Source organism: Loxodonta africana, chromosome 11 (assembly GCF_030014295.1).
Source record: "Loxodonta africana isolate mLoxAfr1 chromosome 11, mLoxAfr1.hap2, whole genome shotgun sequence".
Taxonomy (NCBI): domain Eukaryota; kingdom Metazoa; phylum Chordata; class Mammalia; order Proboscidea; family Elephantidae; genus Loxodonta; species Loxodonta africana.
In genome coordinates, this window is record NC_087352.1 from 12,389,742 (window position 1) to 12,412,224 (window position 22,483).

General features: G+C 47.0%; 1 protein-coding gene across 8 annotated transcripts in view; it reads right to left on the reverse strand.

Moving 5' to 3' along the window:
- Positions 1-2,505: 2,505 nt before the first annotated feature.
- Positions 2,506-22,483, reverse strand: part of EML2 (EMAP like 2) — a 35,728-nt gene continuing 15,750 nt past the window's right edge. For 5 of the 8 annotated variants that reach the window (XM_064293831.1, XM_064293832.1, XM_064293834.1 and 2 more), the window contains 10 exons: positions 20,313-20,467; positions 20,043-20,168; positions 17,319-17,450; positions 11,428-11,495; positions 10,893-10,981; positions 10,569-10,666; positions 9,937-10,024; positions 9,020-9,115; positions 7,974-8,104; positions 2,506-5,206 (listed from right to left, as the gene is read on the reverse strand). In XM_064293831.1, the coding sequence (XP_064149901.1) occupies positions 5,081-5,206; positions 7,974-8,104; positions 9,020-9,115; positions 9,937-10,024; positions 10,569-10,666; positions 10,893-10,981; positions 11,428-11,495; positions 17,319-17,450; positions 20,043-20,168; positions 20,313-20,467 (1,109 nt within the window). In that variant the 3' untranslated portion in view covers positions 2,506-5,080. Of the gene's footprint in view, positions 5,207-7,973; positions 8,105-9,019; positions 9,116-9,936; positions 10,025-10,568; positions 10,667-10,892; positions 10,982-11,427; positions 11,496-17,318; positions 17,451-20,042; positions 20,169-20,312; positions 20,468-22,483 lie in introns of those variants that run through there. The other 3 variants (XR_010323345.1, XM_064293830.1, XM_064293835.1) reach the window with 3 other exon arrangements.

The following is a 22,483-nucleotide window of genomic DNA, read 5'->3' on the forward strand; positions in this document are numbered from 1 at the left end:
ACACTACCTGATTTTAGAACCTGTTATACCACCACGGTAGTCAAAACAGCCTGGTACTGGTACAACAACAGATACATAGACCAATGGAACAGAATTGAGAATCCAGATGTAAATTCATCCACTTATGAGCAGCTGATATTCGATGAAGGTCCAAAGTCTGTTAAATGGGGAAAAAACTGTCTCTTTAACAAATGGTGCTGGCGTAATTGGATATCCATCTGCAAAAAAATGAAACAAGACCCATACTTGACACCATGCGCAAAAACTAACTCAAAATGGATCAAAGACCTAAATATAAAATCTAAAATGATAAAGATCATGGAAGAAAAAATAAGGAAAATGGTAGGAGCCCTAATACGTGGCATAAACTATGTACAATACATTAGTAACAATGCATAATCACCAGAAGAGAAACTGGATAACTGGAAGCTCCTAAAAATCAAACAGTTATGCTCATCAAAAGACTTCACCAAGAAAGTAAAATGACAACCTATGGACTGGGAAAAAATTTTTGGCTACGACAAATCCTGTCAGGGTCTAAGCTCTAAAATCTACAAGATATTTCAAAACCTCAACAACGAAAAGACAAATACCCAATCAAAAAATGGCCAAAGGATATGAACAGACACTTCACCAAAGAAGACATTCAGGTGGCTAACAGATACATGAGGAAATGCTTACGATCTATTAGCCATTAGAGAAATGCAAGTTGAAACTACAATGAGATACCATCTCACTCCAACAAGGCTGGCATTAATCCAGAAAACACAAAATAATATGTTTGGAGAGGTTGTGGAGAGACTGAAACACTTATACACTGCTGGTGGGAATGTCAAATGGTACAACCACTTTGGAAATCAATTTGGCGCTTCCTTAAAAAGCTTGAACTAGAACTACCATATAATCCAGCAATCCCACTCCTTTGAATATACCCTAGGGAAATAAGAGCCCTCACACGAATAGGTATATGCGTACTTAAGTTCATTGCAGCACTGTTTACAACAGCAAAAAGATGGAAACAACCAAGGTGCCCATCAATGGATGAATGAATAATCAAATAATTCACACAATGGAGTGCTACACGATAAAGAACAACAATGAATCCATGAAACATAACATGGAGGAATCTGGAAGGCATTATGCTGAGTGAAATTAGTCAGTCACAAAATGACAAATATTGTATGAGACCACTATTATAAGAACTCAAGAAAAAGTTTAAAAGCAGAAGAAAACAGTCTTTGATGGTTACAAGAGTGGGGAGGGGGGAGATGGGTATTCACTAATTAGATAGTAGACAAGAATTATTTTAGGTTAAGGGAAGGTCAACACACAGTACAAGGGAAGCCAGCACAACTGGACTAAACCAAAAGCTAAGAAGTTTCCTGAATACAACCAAACACTTCAAGGGACAGAGTAGCAGGGGCGGGGTTCTGGGGGCCACAGTTTCAGGGGACATCTAGGCAATTGGCATAATAAAGTGTGTTAAGAAAATGTTCTACATCCCACTTTGATCAGTGGTATCTGGGGTCTTAAAAGCTAGCAAATGGCCATCTAAGATGCATCAATTGGTCCCAACCCACCTGGAGCAAAGGAGAATGAAGAACACCGAAGACACAAGGAAAGTAAGAACCCAAGAGACAGAAAGGGCCACATAAACCAAAGCCTCCATCAGCCTGAAACCGGAAGAACTAGATGGTGCCCAGTTACCACCAATGACTGCCCTGACAGGGAATGCAACAGAGAATCCCTGATGCAGCAGGAGAAAGGAGGGATCCAGACCTCAAATTCTAATAAAAAGACCAGACTTAATGGTCTGAGACTGGAGGGACCCCAGAAGACATGGCCCCCGGACTCTCTGTTAGTCCAAAACTAAAACCAGTCCTGAAGCCAACTCTTTAGACAAATATTAGACTGGATAAAACGATACTGGTGAGGAGTGAGCTTCTTAGCTCAAGTAGACACATGAGACTACGTGGGCAGCTCCTGTCTGGAAGCGAGATGAGAAGACAGAGGGGACAGGAGCTGGTTGAATAGACATGAGAAATACAGAGTGGAGAGGAGTGTGCTGTCACACTGAAGGGAGAGCAACTAGGGTCACATAACAATGTGCGTATAAGTTTCTGTATGAGAAACTGACTTGAATTGTAAACTTTCACTTAAAGCACAATTTAAAAAAGAGGAATAAAATGGATGCATTCTATTTAAATTATACTTCATATCAAGATGATTCTTTTAAAAATTAGTGAAAGATCCTAAGGAAATCTGTACAAGGTAGAAACTCTTTTAATACTGATTAAAAAATAAAACCAACCAAAAACTTTAATTGCTTCTCATTGTTCTTTGAATAAAATCCAAATGTTTTACAGCAAGTGGTCTATTGTTGTTAGGTGCTGTTGAGTCGACTTGGACACCTAGAGACCCCAAGTGACAGGCTAGAACTGCCCCATCTGACTCTTTTTATAGACACTGCTCACATTGGATTAAGGCCCACCGTACTGACCTCACTTATCTTTTTTTTTTTTTTTTTTAATATTTTGTGTTTTCGGTGAAGGTTTACACAGCAATTTTAGGTTCCCATTCAACAATCTCCACCCAAGTTGTTCAGCAACATTGGTTACATTCTTCACAGTGTGTGAACATTCTTATTATTTCTGTTCTGGTTGTTTCGTTTCCATTAATCTGGTTTCCCTGCCCTCATACATTCTCATCTTTGTTTTACAGTAATTATTGACCAATTGGTCTGACACAGGTGATTTTTTTTAAAGGCACACGGTACTTACAGGTGATACTCATTATTTTTTGAGCCAGTTTATTTGTTATGTAGCTACAAGGTGACCTCAGGGGTTAGTTTCAGTTCAAGGTTTGAAGAGTTTCCCAGGGCAATAGTCTCGGGGAGTCCTCCAGTCTCAACCAGTCTAGTATGATCTCATCTTAATTAATTACATCTACAACGGCTCTATTTCCAAATAAGGTCACATTCACAGGTACCAGGGATTAAAACTTAAACGTATCTTTTGGGGGACACAACTCAGTACATAAATGTTAAACACTAATAAAAAGTTGAAGTTAAAAAAAAAAAATTGCTCAAGGTTACACACCTACTAAGCTGAGAAACCAGGATTTGGACCTAAATGGTTTGACTCCTGAATGCAGGCTCCTAACCGCTAAGGTATACTGTACTCTCTCCTTCAGTGGAGGAAATTACCTGCTGTCGAGAATTTGGCAAATCCCTGAGGGGAGAACCCTGATGACCACATCTGATCCCCTGAATCCAGCTGAGCTTCTCCTGGATGACCAGTGTTTATAAGCCAGTCATTGTTTTTATTGGTTATGCTGGCTAGAGTTGGGTTTCTTTCTCTTGCAACCCAGAGTCCTAATACTCCACTCTCCCAGAAATCTATTCTGTCAGCCTGCTTCCCTGAAAACACTCCTTCCTTCCTTCAACCCTGAATCAGGTGAAGGCGTCCATGTTTTTATACAATCCCACTTCCTTTGCCCAGTCACTGGTCCAGGTTCATGTTCTTTACCCAAGTTGAGCCAATTACAGTAGATCAACTTGAAGGCCAAATTGATTGGTCTGGAAATGAACCAATCACCACAGCCTTAAAAGTTTCCTTGAGATTTTTAAGATTTGGGGCCCAGGAGAATGCTTTAATCCTTCTCTGGTGCTGAAGATGGTTGATGTGAGTATGGAAGCTGCTGGGTGCCATGTTTCTTTGGTGTGGAGAATGCTGGTCCCAGAGAAAAATGCTGACTCACAGGAAGTTAGAGAAGGCACGGAGGGAGTAGGAGAATGTCCTGAAGGCCCTCAAATCCCTGGTTCAGTGGTCCTGGGCCCCAGAGGCACCCTTGCCCTTCTTTGTTTGGCTATGTGGTCAACTGAGTTCTCTTCTGACCTAAGTTAAAGCAACCTTCATGTCTTAGTCACTTTGTGCAGCTATAACAAAAATACCACAAGTGGATGCCTTTAACAAATTTATTTTCTCACAGTCTAGGAGGCTAGCAATCCGAATTCAAGGTGCCAGCTCCAGGGGAATGCTTTCTGTCTGTCAGCTCTGGGGAAAAGTCCTTGTCATCAATCTTCCCCTGGTCAAGGAGCTTCTCAGTGCAGAGACCCCAGGTCCAAAGGGTACGCTATTCTCCTGGCTCTTCTTGCTTGGTGGTAATGAGGTCCCTCGTCTCTCTGCTCACTTCTCTCTTTTATATTGCAAAAAAGATTGGCTTAAAACACAATCAAATCTTGTAGATTGAGTCCTACCTCATTAACATAACTGCCTCTAATCCTGCCTCACTAATATCATAGAGGTAGGATTTACAACACAAAGGAAAATCACATCAGATCACAAAATGGTGGACAATCACACAATACTGGGAATCATGGTTTAGCCAATTTGACACACATTTTTGGGAGGAGACAACTCAACCCATAACACTTGGTTTTCCTGTCAGTTGCACTCAATAAAGGCCAAGTAATAATGGTATCTCACCACAAACAGTGGGATACAGGCATGCTACATATACACATACTGGTGGTGCAGTGGATAAAGTGCTCGGCTGCTAACTGAAAGTTTGGCAGTTCGAACCCACCAGCTGCTTCATGGGGGAAAGATGTCTCAGCCTGCTTTGTAAAGATGACAGCCTTGGAAACCCTATGGGGCAGTTCCTCTCTGTCCTGTAGGGTCACGAGGAGTTGTAATTGACTCTGTGGCAATGGGTTTCTTTTTACAGACACACACACACATACAGTCACTGTAATCTATGCACACACACTAAACAAATTCACAGACCCTGACACTCTACCTCAGTGCACGTGTCTTTATTTCTGGATGATATAAAATAAACTTAAAAAACACCCCAAACCAAACACTCCAATGGCTCCCTCAAAGCAATGTGGCCCCTCTTCCCACCCCAAGATAAATAGAGACTTTTATCTGTCTACCCACCCACCCCCTGTAACCCCCTCTGCTATAGACTCTGGGTATATATTACTCTACTCGGCAATAGACATCTCCCGAAAATAGAATTCCCACCCTGCCTCCTTCACTCTATCTCAGTCCCCTGTCCCTGAGACCCCCGTGCTTCAGACCACCCGCCACTGCAGCACGCTGGTGTCCTTGCCGCCTGTGGTCAGGGCCACGCTGTCATCCCACAAGAAGGCCACGTTCGTCACATGGCTGCTGTGTCCCCCGTATTTGTGGCTGAGGGCCTGTTACAGGAAAAGAAGGAAATGAAAAAGGTCAAAAACCAAACCAACTGCAGTCAAACCAACCAGATTCTGACTCATGGCAACCCCACATGTGTCAGAGTAGAACTGTGCTCCAGAGGGTTTGGGATGGTTGATTTTTCAGCCCTTTCTTCCGAAGTGCCTCTAGGTGGACTCAAACCACCAGCCTTTTAGTGAGCAGCCGAACGCATTACCCATTTGAGCCACCCAGGGCCTCTCCATGATCTTCTGGCCTGACCGTGGTCTCCTCTGCTCAGTAAGCTCCTCCTTTCCCAGCCAAGGCACTGGGTTTTTTTTTCCCCAACCAACAGGGCGGCTGATCTGCTTTATTCAACAACTCATTTGCATGAGAAAAAAATGATTATACATGTGGTGGAAACTGTTCTACATGAAGAGATGGAGACATAACCAAACTGCAAACAAACCAACTGTAGAAGGCCATTTTTGCGGCAATCAGGTAAACTGGAATATGGATCATATTAAGGAATTAACTTTAAATATTAGGGGTGATAATGGGTTTGTGGGTATGTAATAATTATCCTGATTTTTTTGATACGAATGCTGCATTTGGGGGGCTAGAAGATGATGTATGGCAAACAGAAACCTGTACACCAACATCCATAGCAGCACTTTTCACAATTGCCGAAAGGTAGAGACAACCGAAACGTCCATCAACGGATGAATGGATAAACAAAACTGGTACACACATGCAATGCACTCCTACTCAGCCATAAAGAGCAACGCAGGCCTGATGCTTGCCGCAACACGAAGGAACCTTGAAAACATCATGCTGAGCAAAACAAGTCAGTCACAACAGGACAAATACTGTATGATCTCACTTATATGGAATAAGCAAAGACACAGAAACCAAAGACTATTAGTGGTTAGCTGGGGTGGGAGGGCGGGGGGAAGGGGAGTTACTGCTTAGGGGTAGTGAGGTTATGTTAATGGTGGCGGAAGGATTGGAAAAGGGTAGCGAGAATGGTTGCACAGCTCAAAGAATGTAATCAATGTCACTGAATTGTACATGTAGAAGTTGTTCAGTTGGCATATGTTTCATTACATATATTTTCTCCACACACACACAAAAAGGTCATCTATCACAAAACTACAGGGAACAAAAACACAGAAAGTGCAAGAAGAAAAAGAAGAAACAAGTATTCCAACCCTGGTAAGAGCTGAGCATAGATCATGGGTACAGTACTATTCTTTCTGCTTCTGTGTATGAAAAATTTTATAGCAAAATGTTAAAACAGACAAACTTCTCTTTTGTTTGAACCAGAGAATGGCAAAATTAATGTCCAGTTCCGAGACACAGGTTATCTACGGACAAGTTGTATACGACTCACAGTATTTTTAGATAGCTAGTTGCTGACATTTAAAAATCGAGAGAAGCCATGGCCCCCGGACGCTCTGTTAACCCAGAACTAAAACCATTCCCCAAGCCGACTCTTCAGACAAAGATTAGACTAGACCATAAAACATAAAATGATACTTGTGAAGAGTGTGCTTCTTAGTTCAAGCAAATACACGAGACCAAATGGGCGGCTCCTGTCCGGAGGCAGGATAAGGAGACAGGAAGGGACAGGCACTGGTTGAATGAACACCAGAAACCCGGAGTGGAAAGGGGGCGGGTGTTGTTAAATTGTAGGGATTGCAACTAATGTCACATAACAATATGTGTACAAATTTTTGTATGAGAAATTAACTTGAGCCGGAAACTTTCACCTAAAGCACAATAAAAAATAAAATAAAAATCAAGAGCGTTCCCATGAAAATCCTGACTGCCAGCTGCTCTTAAAAATGTGCAAGATCTGAGGACATTGAACTTGCTTTGCCCAGGGCCACGACCAGTTGGGTGTCAGGAGCAGGTGTCCCCACCTCCCCAGGGCCTCGCCCCTAGACTGATTCATTCATTCTCGCCACCTGCCTGACCCTGTGCATTGGAGTTTGTGACCCTTGTCCTAGAACTGCACAGGAGAATTATGGGGGCTTCAAATCAGAAAACCTGAGACATACAGCATCTTGGAGCCCTGGTGGCACAGTGGTTAAGAGTTCAGGCTGCTAACCAAAAGGCCTGGAGTTCGAATCCATCAGCCACTCCTTGGAGACCCTATGGGGCAGTTCTACTCTGTCCTATAGGGTTACCATGAGTTGGAATAGACTTGATGGCAATGGGTTTAGCTTTTTTTTTTTTTTTTTAATAGCATCTTGGAACCATCCATCCCATCCCTTAAATGTTAGCTCCCTGAGGGCAGGGACCCCAAATGCTGAATCCCCTGTGCCCAAGCACACAGTAGGTGCGCAATAAATATTTGTTGAGTTAATAAGGATAAAAAACCCAAGATCTTGGAGCTGCAGACCCTCAGAGCCTTAGAAAAATCACATCTTCAGCACTAGACTCCAAAATCCCTCGATCTTCAGGGCAAGAAAGAAAGGTCCTTGGGATGAAGCCCACTGCCCTCTTGTACAGAAAGGGAAACTGAGGCCCAGAAAGGGCTGGGTTGGACCAAAAACCAGTTGCCATGGAATCGATTCCCACTCATAGCAACCCTATAGGACAGAGCAGAACGGCCTCATAGTTTCCAAGGAGTGCATGGTGGAGTTGAACTGCCGACCTTTTGATTAACAGCCATAACACTTAATGGCTACACCACCAGGGCTTCCTGGGTTGGACCAGGGCTGCCTCAATCTTGCCTTTAACACTGCTTGTTAATCCTGGTCCCCCAGCGCCCCCAGGGACACTCACTCGAGGCTGGCAACAGGGGTAGCTAAACAGGTGGACTTTGCCGAAGTCATCAGCTGAAGCCAGCAACTTCCCATTGTGCGAGCGGGCCACGGCGTTGATGTCAGTGCCGTCAGCCCCCTCAGACCAGATTCCTGTGGGCAAGAAATGGGGAATGACAAGATGTCAGGTGGGGCCAGGGACCTCAAGGGGAGCAGGTCCCAGCCCCACTTTCCTGCCTTCCTCCCACCCAGTCTGACTCTAGCCAGAAAGGGAGTTGGAATGATCTTTTGAAAATGCAATCCCAACCCCAACTCTCTCCTGCTCAAAACCCTTCCATGGCTTCCTGGTGGCCTCAGAAGAAAGCCTACGCTTCTCCCCAAGGCTCTGCACGACCTGGCCCCCCACTGCCCAGCCTCATCCCTCACCACCGCTCCCCTTGACTTCTTACATTTCCCCAAACACCAAGCTCTACATCACCTCTGAGCTTCAGTATATGCTATTCACTCTCTTTGCGTAGACTGTACTTTCTTTTTTCACCTCCTGCAGAGTACCTCTTCATCCTCGATATCCCAGCTTGGATGTCCCCTCCTCCAGGAAGCCCTCCCTGACTTCTTCCTAGGCTGGGCCAAATGTCCCCTCTGGACTCCCCCATCCCAGCCCAGTCCAGTCTCAGTCATCACTGTCTAGAGACAAGTCTATCTCCTTCACTGGACTGTGAGATCCAGGAGGGCAGGGTTGGGGTGTCGTGGGTTCCTTTGTGTCCCCAGCATCTCCCAGCGGTGTTCAGGGAGTGTGTGTCAACTGCATTCGTGCCTGAATGAATGGAGGACTGGTGCACCAGCAGTGTGGACCAGGTGCCTCCACACAATTTGGCCTCATTTTATTACAGCTCCAAGGGACCACAGCAGTCATCTTAGCCCTTCCTTTAACACAAATTCTGCCCACACGCAGAAAGGAGTGAGTTCCCTGCCCTGGAGGTAACCAATAAGAGTCTGTGAAAACCACTAGTTAGTGATGTTTGTTGGAGCTCCTGTTCTAGGTGGGGCTGCCCCCTTTCCAGGACTTACCGAACACCCCAAACCCTAGGACACAAGTGGCCGTGGCCCATTCTACATTCCTCACAGCATCTGCACTGGTGATCTGCTTACAGGTAGCCGAGTCCCCTGGGTCAGAAAATAGGGGGAGGGGCTCAGAGCTGGAAGAACTACTGACTTAACCCACCCATTTCACAGACAGTGGACACTGAGGCCCAAGACAGAGGCGGCGAAGGTCCCAGGGCTCAGTCTATGCCTCCAGGCTGGCTGAGGGTACTGGATCCTGAGTCTTGATACCCCCGAACCGAAGCAGGGTCGTCATCTGCTTAGAAATCTGTACCCCCCCATCCAACTAGAAAGGGGAACAGTAGGTTAAGTGATGACCACTGCGAAGAAATCAGTAGTCAAAGCGCCAGGTAATTATGGGAAAAAAAAAAAAGTCGCCACCCAGTTAATGCTGGCTCACGGTGTCCCCATGTGTGTCAGGAGAGAACCTTCTCCACAGGGTTTTCAGTGGTTGGTTTTCCGGAAGTAAACCGCCAGGCCTTCATTCTGAGGCACCTCTGGCTGAATTCAAACCACTAAGCTTTTGGTTAGCAGCCAGAGGTTTTAGCCAGCTGAGCCACCCAGGGAATCTCAGCCCATCAGAAAGGCTCCGGAATACCAGCAACCAGGGAAGACTTGGGAGCCCTGGTGGCTAGTGGTTAAGAGCTCAGATGCTAACCAAAAGGTCACGGTTTAAATCTGCCAGGCACTCCTTGGAAACCCTATGGGGCACTTCTACTCTGTCCTATAAGGTCTCTATGAGTCAGAATCGATTCTAAGGCAACGGGTTAAGGAAGATTTGGAGAAGCCCCACCTTCCGTCCCAGAATTCAAGGGAGTTATGCAAATCAGATATGCAAATGAGGAGGCTGAGGGAAAACAGTCTTTGGGTCTCCAAGCACTCACAGTACAGGATCTCGTAGTCCCCAGAGTTGGTGACAAAACAGCTGCTGTCCTGGGCCCAATCTAGGTGGGTGATAAAGCTGGAATGGCCCTGCGGGGAGGGAAGGGGCAGAGTTAGAGCTGCAGAGGGCAGGACGAAGGAGAGGTGGTGGGACTAGACTAGGAAGGGTGGAAGGCAAAATACAGAGGTGGGTGAGAACACAAGGGGGAATACACAAGCCTTTGAAATGTGGGGGCCGGGCCAGACTATTGTGGGTGGGGCCAGACTGGTGGGCGGGGCTAGACAAAAAGCTTAGACCACGATGGGACTTTAGAACACGTGGGCAGAGCTAGACACAATGGGGGTGGGACTTTAAATGCAAAGGGCTGGGCCAGACAGAGGGTGTGCTTAGAATGTAAGGGGCGGGGCTAGACGATGGGGCAGGCTTAGGACACAGGGGCGGGGCTACACAAAGGGGCGGGCTTAGAACACAGGAGCGGGGTAAATGTGTGGGCGGGACTAAGACTCCTTGGCAGATCTGGGCCGAGTCAGTTGAGTTTTGAAGCTGTCGTGCTCCCTTGAGGTAGAAAAGTAGTTAATTCTGCATACCCCGGAAAGGAGTGGCGGCGCGGGCTGGGGGCCACTGCCCACTCACCGAGCACTTGCCCAGGCGGCTGACCTTGCGGCCGCCCTGGTCCACCGTGTACACGTACACCAAGTTGTCGTGGGAGCCCACAGCCAGGTACGCCCCGTCTGGGGGAGGGGGAGGGGGGCTATGAGGAGACACCCAGGCTCTAACCCCCTCCTCGCTCATTTTCAACTTCCTATCCCAGACTCCCCAACTGTTCCAAACTGCCCCACCTCTTACAGTCCTACACACAACCCCCAGGCCTCCCTCCACACACTTCTCCTCAGCCTGTAATTCTTGAGACTATGTTCTCAGACCCTGCCTCTCCAGAGTCCCAGACCCACTGCTTACCCGGGGAGAAGCTGACCACAGAGATCTGTTCATTGCCGTCAGTGTGGATTGCCACCAGGTCATGGGTCTCCGTGTCCAGCAGCAGCCACCTTGGGTGAGAAGGCAAGGGGTGGGGTAGGGGTGAGCTGATCTGGCAGAAAGGGGCAGAATTCTGTGGGGTCAGAGAGAGAGAGAAACCCCAGAAGAGATTTGGGAGCGAGGCTGATGCCAGAGGAATGCTGGGAGATCCAACCAAATCAAACCCTTGCATGAGTCCATTCCGACTCAAGGGAACCCCATGTGCTACAGAGTAGAACTGCTCCATAAACTTTTCTTGGGGATAATTTTTATGGAGGCAGAATGCCAGTCTTTTCTTCCAAGGCACCATTGGGTGGGTTTGAACCACCAACCTTTAGGTTAGTAGTCAAGCACAAACCACTGGCGCCATCCAGTGACCTTGCTGGGAGATCAGGGTCTGGTAAACATTTGGGACCTATTTAAGGGACAGTTCTCCAGGGAGCAGAGAAGCCCTCCCAAAGTGCCCCCTCAGCTTTACCTGCCAGTCACTGTGCCTACAGCGAGGACAGAGCCACTGGGGTGGAAGCCAGCAGAACAAGCGGGATCCTGAAAAGAGGAAAGAAGAAGCAGGGCTGGGAGCTGGTGTCCCCATGTCCTTCTAACTATTCCCTGCCTCAGAGTCAACTTTTTAGCCTTTCCTGGGGGCTCTCAGCCTCCCTCTGCTACCCTCCAGGACCCAGCCACCCTAGAAATCATTCCCATTTCCTTTAACATGTCAGAAGAGAAAACATTCCCCTTGTCACTGTTGATCTCGATCCCTTTTCCCCGTGTTGGAAATTCCTGCAAGCTTTATTCACTCGAGATGATTTCTTTGGGTAATTTCCCAAAAGTGTGACCATGGGCACAGAGTATCCACATTTTTAAGGCTTTTGCTATACATAGCCAATGTGCTCCCCACGAAGGTACATCCATTTATGATCAAGCTGTGTCTGCCTGCCTGTTTCTCCACATCTTCATCAGCACTGGGTATTATCACTTTTGGGTTTTTTGGGGGGGAGGGCACTTGGTTGGTTTGAAAACAAAAGTGCACCATGGAGTCAGACCTGGTTTCAAACCGCAGCTCTGACACTTCCCAGCTATATGACATTAGTCAAATAACGTTCCCTGCAAGCCTCGGGTGCAAGTGGAGATCACCAATACTCACTTTCTCACTTGATTGTTACGAGCATTCAGTGAGGCAGAAAACCCTCAGCACAACCACAGCCCCCAGGAAGCCTTCAATAAAGGTTGGCTGTGATTATAATTACACTGTGACATCGGGCAAGTGGTTTCACCTTTCTGAGCCTATTTCCCAGTGGGGACTGTTATGGATTGAATTGTGTTCAAAATATGTGTTCTAAATCCTTACCCCTATACCTATGGATGTAATCCCATTTGGAAATAGGGGTTTGCTATGTTAACGAGGCCATATCACTATGTCTTCCGTGAATCACTTTTGAGAAATAAAAGAGCAGAGTAGGAACAGAAACAAGCAAGCAGGAATGGGGAAAAGATAGCTGCCAGGTGGAGATTTCCAAGGAATGCAGAAAGAAGGCTAGAGAAGCTCAGACAAGCATTTTCCCCCACAGCAAACAGTACCTTCCCATAGAGAGGGGCCCTGAATTCGGACTTCTAGTCTAATATTGAATATACCATGTACTGCCAAAAAACAAACAAATCTGTCTTGGAAGTAGTACAGCCAGAATGTTCCTTAGAAGAAAGGATGGCAAGACTTTGTTTCACATACTTCAGATAAGTTATCAGGAGGGACCAGTCCCTGGAGAAGGACATCATGTTTGGTAAAGTAGAGTCAGCGAGAAAGAGGAAGACCCTCAATGAGATGGATTGACACAGTGCAACAATGGGCTCAAGCATAGCAATGATTGTGAGGATGGTGCAGGACTGGACGGGCAGTGTTTCATTCTGTTCTGCATAGGATCGCTATGGGTCAGAACTGACTCAACGGCACCTAACAACAACAACAACAACAAAGCCTCCTAAACTGTGAGAAAGGAGCCCTGGTGACACAATCATTAAGCGCTCAGCTGCTTACCCAAAGGTTGGTGGTTCGAACCCACCCGGCAGCTCCGCAGGAGAAAAGACCTGGCGATCTGCTCCAGTAAAGATTATAGCCTAGGAGATCCTACAGGGCAGCTCTCCTCTGTCCTACGGGGTCACTACGAGTTGGAAACAACTCAATAGCACACAGCAACAACATAACTGTGAGAAAACAAAGCTGTGTTTGTTAAAGCCACCCACCTGTAGTAGTGCTGACATAGCAGTGCTAGGAAACGAGGCAGGAAACAGTCTTCCCTGCTGCCTTGTGGTGTTTTGGGGAACAGTCAGGAAGATGACACAAGAGCTAAGCCAGGTCCTCAGAGCATGGTCCAGAGACCCCCTGCATTAGAATCACCGGAGGGTGCTTGTTAAAAACAGCAGATTCCTTGTCCCGAGCTCAGACCTTTTGAATCAGTATCCATTTTGTGACCAGTGCCAACTTAGGATGGAATAAGACCGTCCAATGGAACCTTCTGTGATGACAGAGATGGTCTATATTTATGCTTTCTGATACAGTAACCACTGGCCACATGTGGCTATTGAGCCCTTGAATGTGGCTAGCCCAACCAAAAAACTGAATTTTAAATAATACTAGGAATCTGGATTTCTAACAACTCCCCAAATGATTCTGATGCCCTGGCAAACTAGACAACTGCGACGCTAGCATAGGCCTGGCATACAGCAGGCGCTCAATTTAGACAGGGTGACAATTATTATAAATCCATTGCCATCAAGTCAATTCCGACTCATAGGAACCCTATAGGACAGAGCAGAACTGCCCTCATTGGGTTTCTAAGAGTGTAATCTTCACTGAAGCAGACTGCCACATCTTTCTCCTGCTGAGCAGCTAGTGGGTTCGAACTGCTGACCTTTTAGTTAACAGCCGAGGGCATAATCACTGCGCCACGATTATTATACATGCCCCTAACAATTTCCAGGCCCATCTTCCCCCATTCACAGTTCAAAGGCCGTATGTTGCTGTTGTTGTTGTATGCCATTGAGTCGATTCCCGACTCATAGAAACCCTACAGGACAGAGTAGAACTTCCCCATAGGGTTTTCTTTGCTGCAGTCTTTACAGGAGCAGATCGCTAGATCTTTTATCCTGTGGAGCCACTGGTGGGTTCAAACTGCCCATCTTTCAGTTAGCACCCAGGTGCTTAACTGTTGTTGCACCATCAGGGCTCCTTCAAAGATCATACAGAGTAGTCCCCCCTTCATCCGTGGGGGATGCGTTCCAAGACCCCTGTGGATGCCTGAAACCGCAGATAATACCGAACCCTATATGTACTATGTTTCGTCATATACATACATGTTGTTGTTGTTAGGTGCTGTCGAGTCGGTTCCGATTCATAGCGACCCTATGTACCACAGAACAAAACACTGCCTAGTCCTGCTCCATCCTTAGAATCGTTGTTATGCTTGAGCCCATTGTTGCAGCCACTGTGTCAACTCATCTTATTGAGAGTCTTCCTCTTTTCTCCTGACCCTGTACTTTGCCAAGCGTGATGTCCTTCTGCAGGAACTGATCCCTCCTGATAATATGTCCAAAGTATGTAAGACGCAGTCTCACCATCCTTGCTTCTAAGAAGCTTTGTGGTCGTACTTCTTCCAAGACGTATACATACCTATGATAAAGTTTAACTTGTAAATTAGACACAGTAAGAGACTGCAGTCCGATTGTTTACTTTTGTATGTGGCCTTTCTAGCTATGGTCTTGTAACTCCCCCCCAGGTGACTGGGTGAAACTGTGTGATAGGGTTATTGTAGCCCTTCAAAGGGATTGGTCACTTTTGCTATCCTGCTGGGTTTGAAATATGCCACCCAAGAGGTGCAAAAGAGAAAAGCCCACCACCACCAAAGAAGGAGAGACCTGCAGAAGAGGGCATAGTGGACTTCCCGGCCCATGGAGCGAGAAAACTGAGTGTCTCTGGCAGAAACTGAGGGCCAAGGAGAAGCGTGCCTATGACCACGGGTGGGGAGAGGCTATCCTGATGGAAGAACTGTATCTTGAATGTTCCTGAGCCTGAATTGTAACCTGTTCCTTCCCTAATAAACCCCATAATCGTGAATATGGTCTGGGAGTTCTGCGTGGCCATTGCAATGAATTACGGAGCCCAGCAGAGAAGGAGAGGGTGCCGTGGGAGGGACGGCTAGTGTCAGAATTGGTAAAGATGGCGGAGAGAGGAGGGATGTCTGACCCCTGCCTCATAGGAATCAGCCTTGGGATGTTGACCTTGATTCTCCTTCCTCCTTGTGAAGTTAGCGGAGGTCAGATACTACCTCCGTGTGTTTTTACAGAGATTAATGACAATAACTAATAAAACATAACAGTTATAACAACATACTGTAATAAAATTATGTGAATGTGGTCCCATGCGTCAGATGTAGCAGGATGGTGCAAGATTTATCATGCTACTCATTTACCACTTTTGGACCACAGGTGACCATGGGTAACTGAAACCACGGAAAGCAAAATCGTGGATATGGGGAACTAGTGTATAGTGTTCTACAATCAGAGGCAACCCTGGAGGGATTCCTGGAGCAAAGCCTTAAAGGATGGTACGTGGGATTTGGTGGACTAACCACCTTCCTTCTAGCATGTTCTCCCATACTAGAGACCGGTGGGCTTAAAATTACTCTTCCCAAAATCTCTTGCAGCTATCATCTCACTGTGACTGGGTCCCAAAGTCAGATGTACTTTTTCACCCTTGCATTTTTTTTGTTATTGTTGTTGAGAGTATACACAGCAGAACGTACACCAATTCAACCGTTTCTACACGTACAATTCAGTGACATTGTTGTGCAACCATTCTTACCCTCCGTTTTTGAGGTGTTCCTCCACCATTAACGTAAACTCATTGCCCCCCTAAGGTTTCTATCTAATCTTTCAAGTTGCTGTTGTCACTTTGATCCCAGATAGATAGTTCTTAAAAGAGCACAATGCTCAAGGCAGACATTTTTTTTCAAGTTAGACTATTGTTTGATTTTAACAAGACTTCAGGGGATATTTTTGATTTAAGGTTTAAAGATTATCTTAGGGCAACAGTTTTGGGGGTTCATCTAGCCTTAATGACTCCAGAAAGTCTGGAGTTCATAAGAATTTGAAATTATGTTCTACATTTTCCCCCTTTTGATCAGGATTCTTTTATATAGAATCTTTGATCAAAATATTCAGTAATGGTAGCTGGGCACCATCCAGTGTTTTTCGTCTCATGGTAGAGGAGGCAGTTGTTTATGAAGACAATTAGCCACACATTCCATATCCTCCTCCTATTCCTGACTCTCCTTCTTCCTCTCTTTCTCCAGGTAAATAGAGACCAATTGCCAGGCCTTGGATGGTGGCTTGCAAGCTTTTAGGACCTCAGGCACTATGCAACAAACTAGGAAGTAGAACAGATGCACTAAACATGTTATTAGGCCAATTACTGGGATGTCTCATGAAACCACAACCCTATACCTCCAAACCAAGGAACCAGTCCCACGAGGTGTTTGGCTCTATCTAAGCAGCTACAGCAGCTCCTCCTTTTCTTGTTGTTGTAATCAGATGCACTTTTGTGGGCTCCAGAAGGCAAAAGGCAGAGGTCCATCTTCTACCACTTCTACTGACCAGCTGGATCATGAAAGCAGTGGGATTTGCTGTGTTAATACTCAGTTCTAGTCACTAGTCTTGTGCAAGTTGAAAGGTATGTTGAAAGGCAGGGCACAGAGTATCTGCTTTGTGACCGGTACAAATTTAGCCAGCTTTAGGTGGCTCTGGAGCAAGACTGTCCAATAGAACCTTCTGTTACATTAAAAGATGTTCTACATCTACGCTTTCCAACAGCCACTAGCCACACATGGCTATTCACCCTTGAAATGTGGCTAGTGCAACCAAGAAACTGAATTTTAAATTCTGTCTCAATTTTTATCAATTAAAGCTTGAACAGCCACACATGGTTTGTTGTTGTGGCTGGTGGTTACCATACTGGACAACGAGCGTAGCTCTAGAGTCAAAAGTTGCAGCGGCCACAGCTGCCTGGTGCCCGGCTTGTGGCTATGATGGCAGATTCTTGAATTCAACGGTTCCTAACTCCCCATCTTCCTGTCTGTGCAAAGGCAGTAGCTCCCCTAGTGGGTCACTTCTGTGGCATTCTTCTGGGCAACATTCCAGCTGAGAACCTACTCCTCCAGCTCTTCCAATGAGTTTGTAAGCATCCAATCCCCTGTATTAAATTCCCTTCTGCTTAAAAATACCTTGCTGGTTTCCATTCGATGCACTGAACCCTGATGGATTGAGATAGGCAGTTTTCTCAGAATGACGTGTTGAGTATCCCCCACCCCACCCCCTTACCTCAATGCACCTGCTCCACAGGGGCTGGTGAGACTCCACACTCCACAGGTGTACCAGCTTATCCTGCCCACATGTCACAAATTGTGCCCGGCTGGGGTGTGTGGCCAGCCCCCACAGCTCCTCCACATGGCCCTGGTAGGAGGACAAGACATCAGCATGGAGACCACTAATCCTGGTCCTTTTCCACCCAAACCCTGACGCCAGGAAGAAGTGCTGGGCTAGCACCAGCAACAGACCCTGCCCCACAGTGTGGCCTGGGGAAGACCTGTTTCCCAATGTGCCACGATCAGCAGACCCCTGACCCAGCGTGTGGCTCCAAGTAAATCATGCTGCTTCCCCCAGGCTTCCACTTTCCTGTTTGTATAATGGGAGGTAGGAGAGTATGGTGGTTAAGAGCTTGACCTTGGGAGTCAGACAGGACCCAGGAGACTGTGGGACCCCACACAGGGCCCTTGGCCTGGTGGGTGGTACCCTCTGTTTTCTCTTATTGGCTATGATATGTGACCCTATGCAGGTGAGTTCTCCTTGGAGCCTCAGTTTACCTTCTGTAAAATGGGGATATTCATTGAACTAGCCTCACATTATCATTGTGTTCACTCAACTCATGGATGGAAATGCTAAACACAAGGCTGGTGACACATGGTGCTGACGAAAGGGAAGCTGCTAATTATTACTATTAGTATTACTAAAATGGGGTATCTGTTCCCGGGCAATGCACCTCATGTGCAGCCACCACCCATCTGTCAGCAGAGGCTTATGTGTTGCTATGATGCAGTGCTTCTGATTTAAGATAGACCAGGAAGAAAGGCCTGGCGATCTGGCGATCTACTTCCGAAAATCAGCCAATGAAAGCCCTACAGGCCCAACCTACAACCAATTGTGGCAATGGCCCAGGAACGGGCAGCATTTTGTTCTACTGTGCACGGGGTCACCACGAGTCGGGGGCCAAGTGGACAATAGCTAACAACAACAACAAACATGGTCCCTTCTGGTTTCAGGACCCCTAAAAAATCCCCTTCTAGCCCTCATCTTTCTTCATCTTTCCCTTGTCTTCTTCCTATAGAGATCAGAGCCAGAGGGCAATCTAAATGCCGCAGCATGAATTTCAGCTAGACTGTCAGAAGGAAAATGCATGGAAGGAATGGAGGAAGAGGGACCACTGAGCAAGGAACAATTTTGGCCAACATCTTTTGAACATGTGCTCTGTGCCGGGCACCATTCTAAATGCTTTATATGAATTGACTCATGGAATCCTCACCAAACCCCACGAGGTCAGTTCTGTTATTCTCCCCATTTCAGAGAGGCACAGAGAGGTCACTCACTTGCCCCATATCACACAGCTCGTAAGCGACAGGGCTGGGATTTGAATGCAATCAGGCAGGCTCCAGAATTCATATATTTAATAATAATAATAACGTAGTAAAACCTGTGAAAGCCAGAGCCCATATAGGGTGGAAACCTGTCAGAGAAGGAAAACTCAAATATTTTCCACTAATAGTGATAGAAAAGTAGTAAGACTGCACCCGGTCAAAGGCAGAGAACCTGTGAGACCCAAAAAACAAGGGAGTCCTGTCAAGTTCTGGCTGTCACAAGTTTCACTGTATCTCATTGTGTTTTTAGTAAAAGCTTACACAGCAAATTAGGTTCCCATTTGACAATTTCTACACAAATTGTTCAGTGGCATTAGTTACATTTTCCACAAGGTGTCAACATTCTCTTTAATTGCATTCTGGTTGTTCCGTTTCTGGTACTCTAGTTTCCCTGTCCCCTTATCTTCTCATCTTTGCATTAAGACCAATTGTTGACCTTTTGGTCTCATATCGTTGTTTTTTCACTGACCTGCCGTACTCACAGGTAATGTCCTTTATTTTGTGTGCCAATCTGTTATTTTGCTAAAAGTACACTTGGGATAGTATCAGTACAAAGTTTAAATAAGTATCTCAGGGCAGAATTCATATTCTTAACCACCACACTTGGAGCCCTGGTGGTGCAGTGGTTAAAGCACTCAGCTGCTTACAAAAATGTCAACAGTTGGAACCCACCAGCTGCTCCATGGCAGAGAGATGTGGCGGTCTACGGGGCAGTTCTACACTGTCCTATAGGGTTGCTATGAGTCAGAATCAACTCAGTCGCCATGAGTTTGGTTTGGTTTTTAACCACCAGACTCCACTACTTATCCATAGGTGGGGTTTTTAAGTGGGTGCAGGAGAGGGGGGAGTGGCACACCAGGAAAGGAGGAGTGGGCATGTAAGTTGCAAGCAGAAATACAGGCCAACTCCAACTCTGAGAAGGCCTTCCCAGCTCGTATGAGCTGGATACCTGGCAGAGTATGTGGCCCAGTGGCCCAGGGGATACACAGGGTGCTTAACAACCTGCCCGGCACCTACCATAGAAATGGATACCACCTCCAGTCAGAAGGGGAATGGGCAGCACCACTAGAGCAGGGTCCTGGGGACCTTCTGCTGTGCTAGCAGTTAACCCATTAGTTGCTGGAGCATGGGGCGTTCAGGGGAGGAGGGTCCTGGGTCAGGGACCAGGGCAGGTTATGGGGTGACAGCAGGTCAAGGAAAAGTAAGTCGTGTTTTCCAGGCCAAGGGAGAAGGGATGAAGCAGGGAGGTGAGGAGATAGGGGAGGAGGAAGACAGAAAGGATGGTGGTATAGTAGTCCAGGGGGAAGAAGAGAGATGGCAGGGGAGGTCGGGGGACAGTGCAAAAGAAACTCACCTGGACCAGCAGTGAGAAGCCCGTGTGGATTGAGCCCTGCAGGATGGAGTTACGGGTGGTCCCCACATACAACATGTCTCCCCGACCCTCTGCCACGATGCGTACGGGGCCGAAGTCCTCGGGGACCTGGGAGGGAGGGAAGAGGGTAGAGGAGTGAAGGACACACACAGGGGTGGGAGGTGACATGTTGAGAAGAAAAGGGTCTACTGGTAGGAGCCGGGTTGCAGGGGAAGCCTCCCACCCTCATGTGAGCCTGCGCCCCCTCCTCACCTCCATCTCCTGCAGCTTGCTGTAGTCGGAACCCCAGAGGACCACCCGCCGATCGCGGCCCCCACCAGACACCAGCGTCCCGTCCCGCAGGGCGCAGAGCCCAAACACACCACCGTCGTGGGCACCCAGTACCGCCTGTGTGATGCGATTCCCACCTGCAGGGTGGCCAGGGCCAGGGGTCAGCATGGGGAAGGTGGCCCTGAGCACCCCCTGAAAGTACCTCGAACTCTTGAGCCTATATGCATCCATCTGTTCACTCATCTTCCCATCCTTCTACCTCCTCTTCCACCCACCCAGCCATCCAACCACCCACTATTCACCTACTCAAATATCCTACCATCCATTCATTAAACCATCTGAGCTAACATTTACCCATCCACACACCTACCCTTTGACCCATCTACCCATCCATTCATCTACTTATCTATCTACTGCTGTCTGTCTAAAAATCCACCCACCCATCAACTCATCCATCCTTCCATCCATCCATTTGTCCATCCATCCACCCACCCATCTATTCACCACCTACCTCTCACCCATTCATTCATCCATCCACCCACCCACCATTTTATCTACTGATCTGTCCATCCGTCTATCCACTCACCCATCCATTGATCCATCCATCCATTCTCTCATCCTTCCTTTCATCCATCAGTCACCTCTCATCCATTCATCCATCCTCTCTGTCATCCAACTACCCATTTGCCAGTCAATCCATCCTTCCATAATCTAAACATCCACCCACTTTCTAATCCATCTACCCATTCATCCATCTATCAGTCTATCTGCCAATATGCCTGTCCATTCATTCGTCCATTAACCCATTCAATCAACAATTACTTAATTAGCATATAATCTGGGCCTAATCTCAAGCTAGATAATACTGGAAACACACACGTGGTGACCAAGACAATCCAGGTCATACCCTCATGGGGTTCACAGTCCAGTGACAGAGACAGACCTATTAGCAGTCAGTGAAAACCCAAAGTAATTGGGGCTAGGGTGGAGAAACCCAAGAAGCTATGGGATCTCACAGAGGGTACCCAGCTTGGTGGGCCTGGAACAGCTCCCTGGAGGAGAGGATGCCTAAATAAGGGTCTGAAAGTTGAGTAGGAGTCAGCTAGGATAAGCAAGGGTGGGAAAGTGCTCTAGGCAGAAGGCCGAGGAAGAGGCTGGGGGAAGAACTGGAGGAGAGGAAGGAATAACTGTCTTTGATTCCCATCTCGCCCATGTGGCACCACTTCCTCCAGGCTAGCCGGGTTCTCTTTACATTAGGCACATACATCCTTCTGTCCACCTGTCTTTCCAACCAACCCCCATCTAACAACCTGAAGTCCCAGGGCCAGGCCCATGGTGGGCCTGGGGCCGTGGAAATGGCCCAGACCTAGTCCCTGCCCTCAGAGAGCTCACGGTTTGCCAGGGAAGACACGCTGCCACCAAGTGTTCAGAGCTTATTCTCGGCTGCCTGATCTCAAGGACACCTCAGGACAATCTTGTAAAGGAGGTAGTGATGTATACCTATTTTACAGATGAGGCAATGCATCTCAGACAAAGAACATGACTCTCCCAAGGCCACACAAAGAGCACACAGCACTGCTGGGACCTGAACTCCTAAACCCACTCACTGGCCCTGTCTGGGGTAATTCTACAGGAAACCTGGTTTCCCCAGGTCAGAAGAACTGGTGCTTAAAGATACCTCTGCCTCCCACTCAGCTTACAGGCAGGAAATCTGAGGTCCAGGGAGGGAAAATCCTTACCTGAGGTCACACGGCATCACCGGTTCAGGCCTGATTCCCATATACCCATGTGCAGTATAACAAAAGATGTGAGAAGGGTAGGGACTTTAGAGATCAAGTGCCCTGACTCTGCCCAGCTTGGCTACTTACTATATTATATCCCTTCTCTGAGACTATGGTATTTCATCTGTGAAACAGAAATAATACTTAGTGCAGCCTTGAATAAGGAGTACAATGTATACGAAAGCAAAAATGCTCAGGCCACAGAGCAGCAGAGGAAGTGGGAGAGTCAGGAATAAGAGGAAATGGAATGCACACCTAATTCTTTCCATGAACAAATACCTCCTTTTCCATGAGCCCAGAAGAACCATTACTGAATATTTTGATAAAAGATTCTATAGAAGAATCCTGATCAAAAGAGGGAAAAATGTAGAC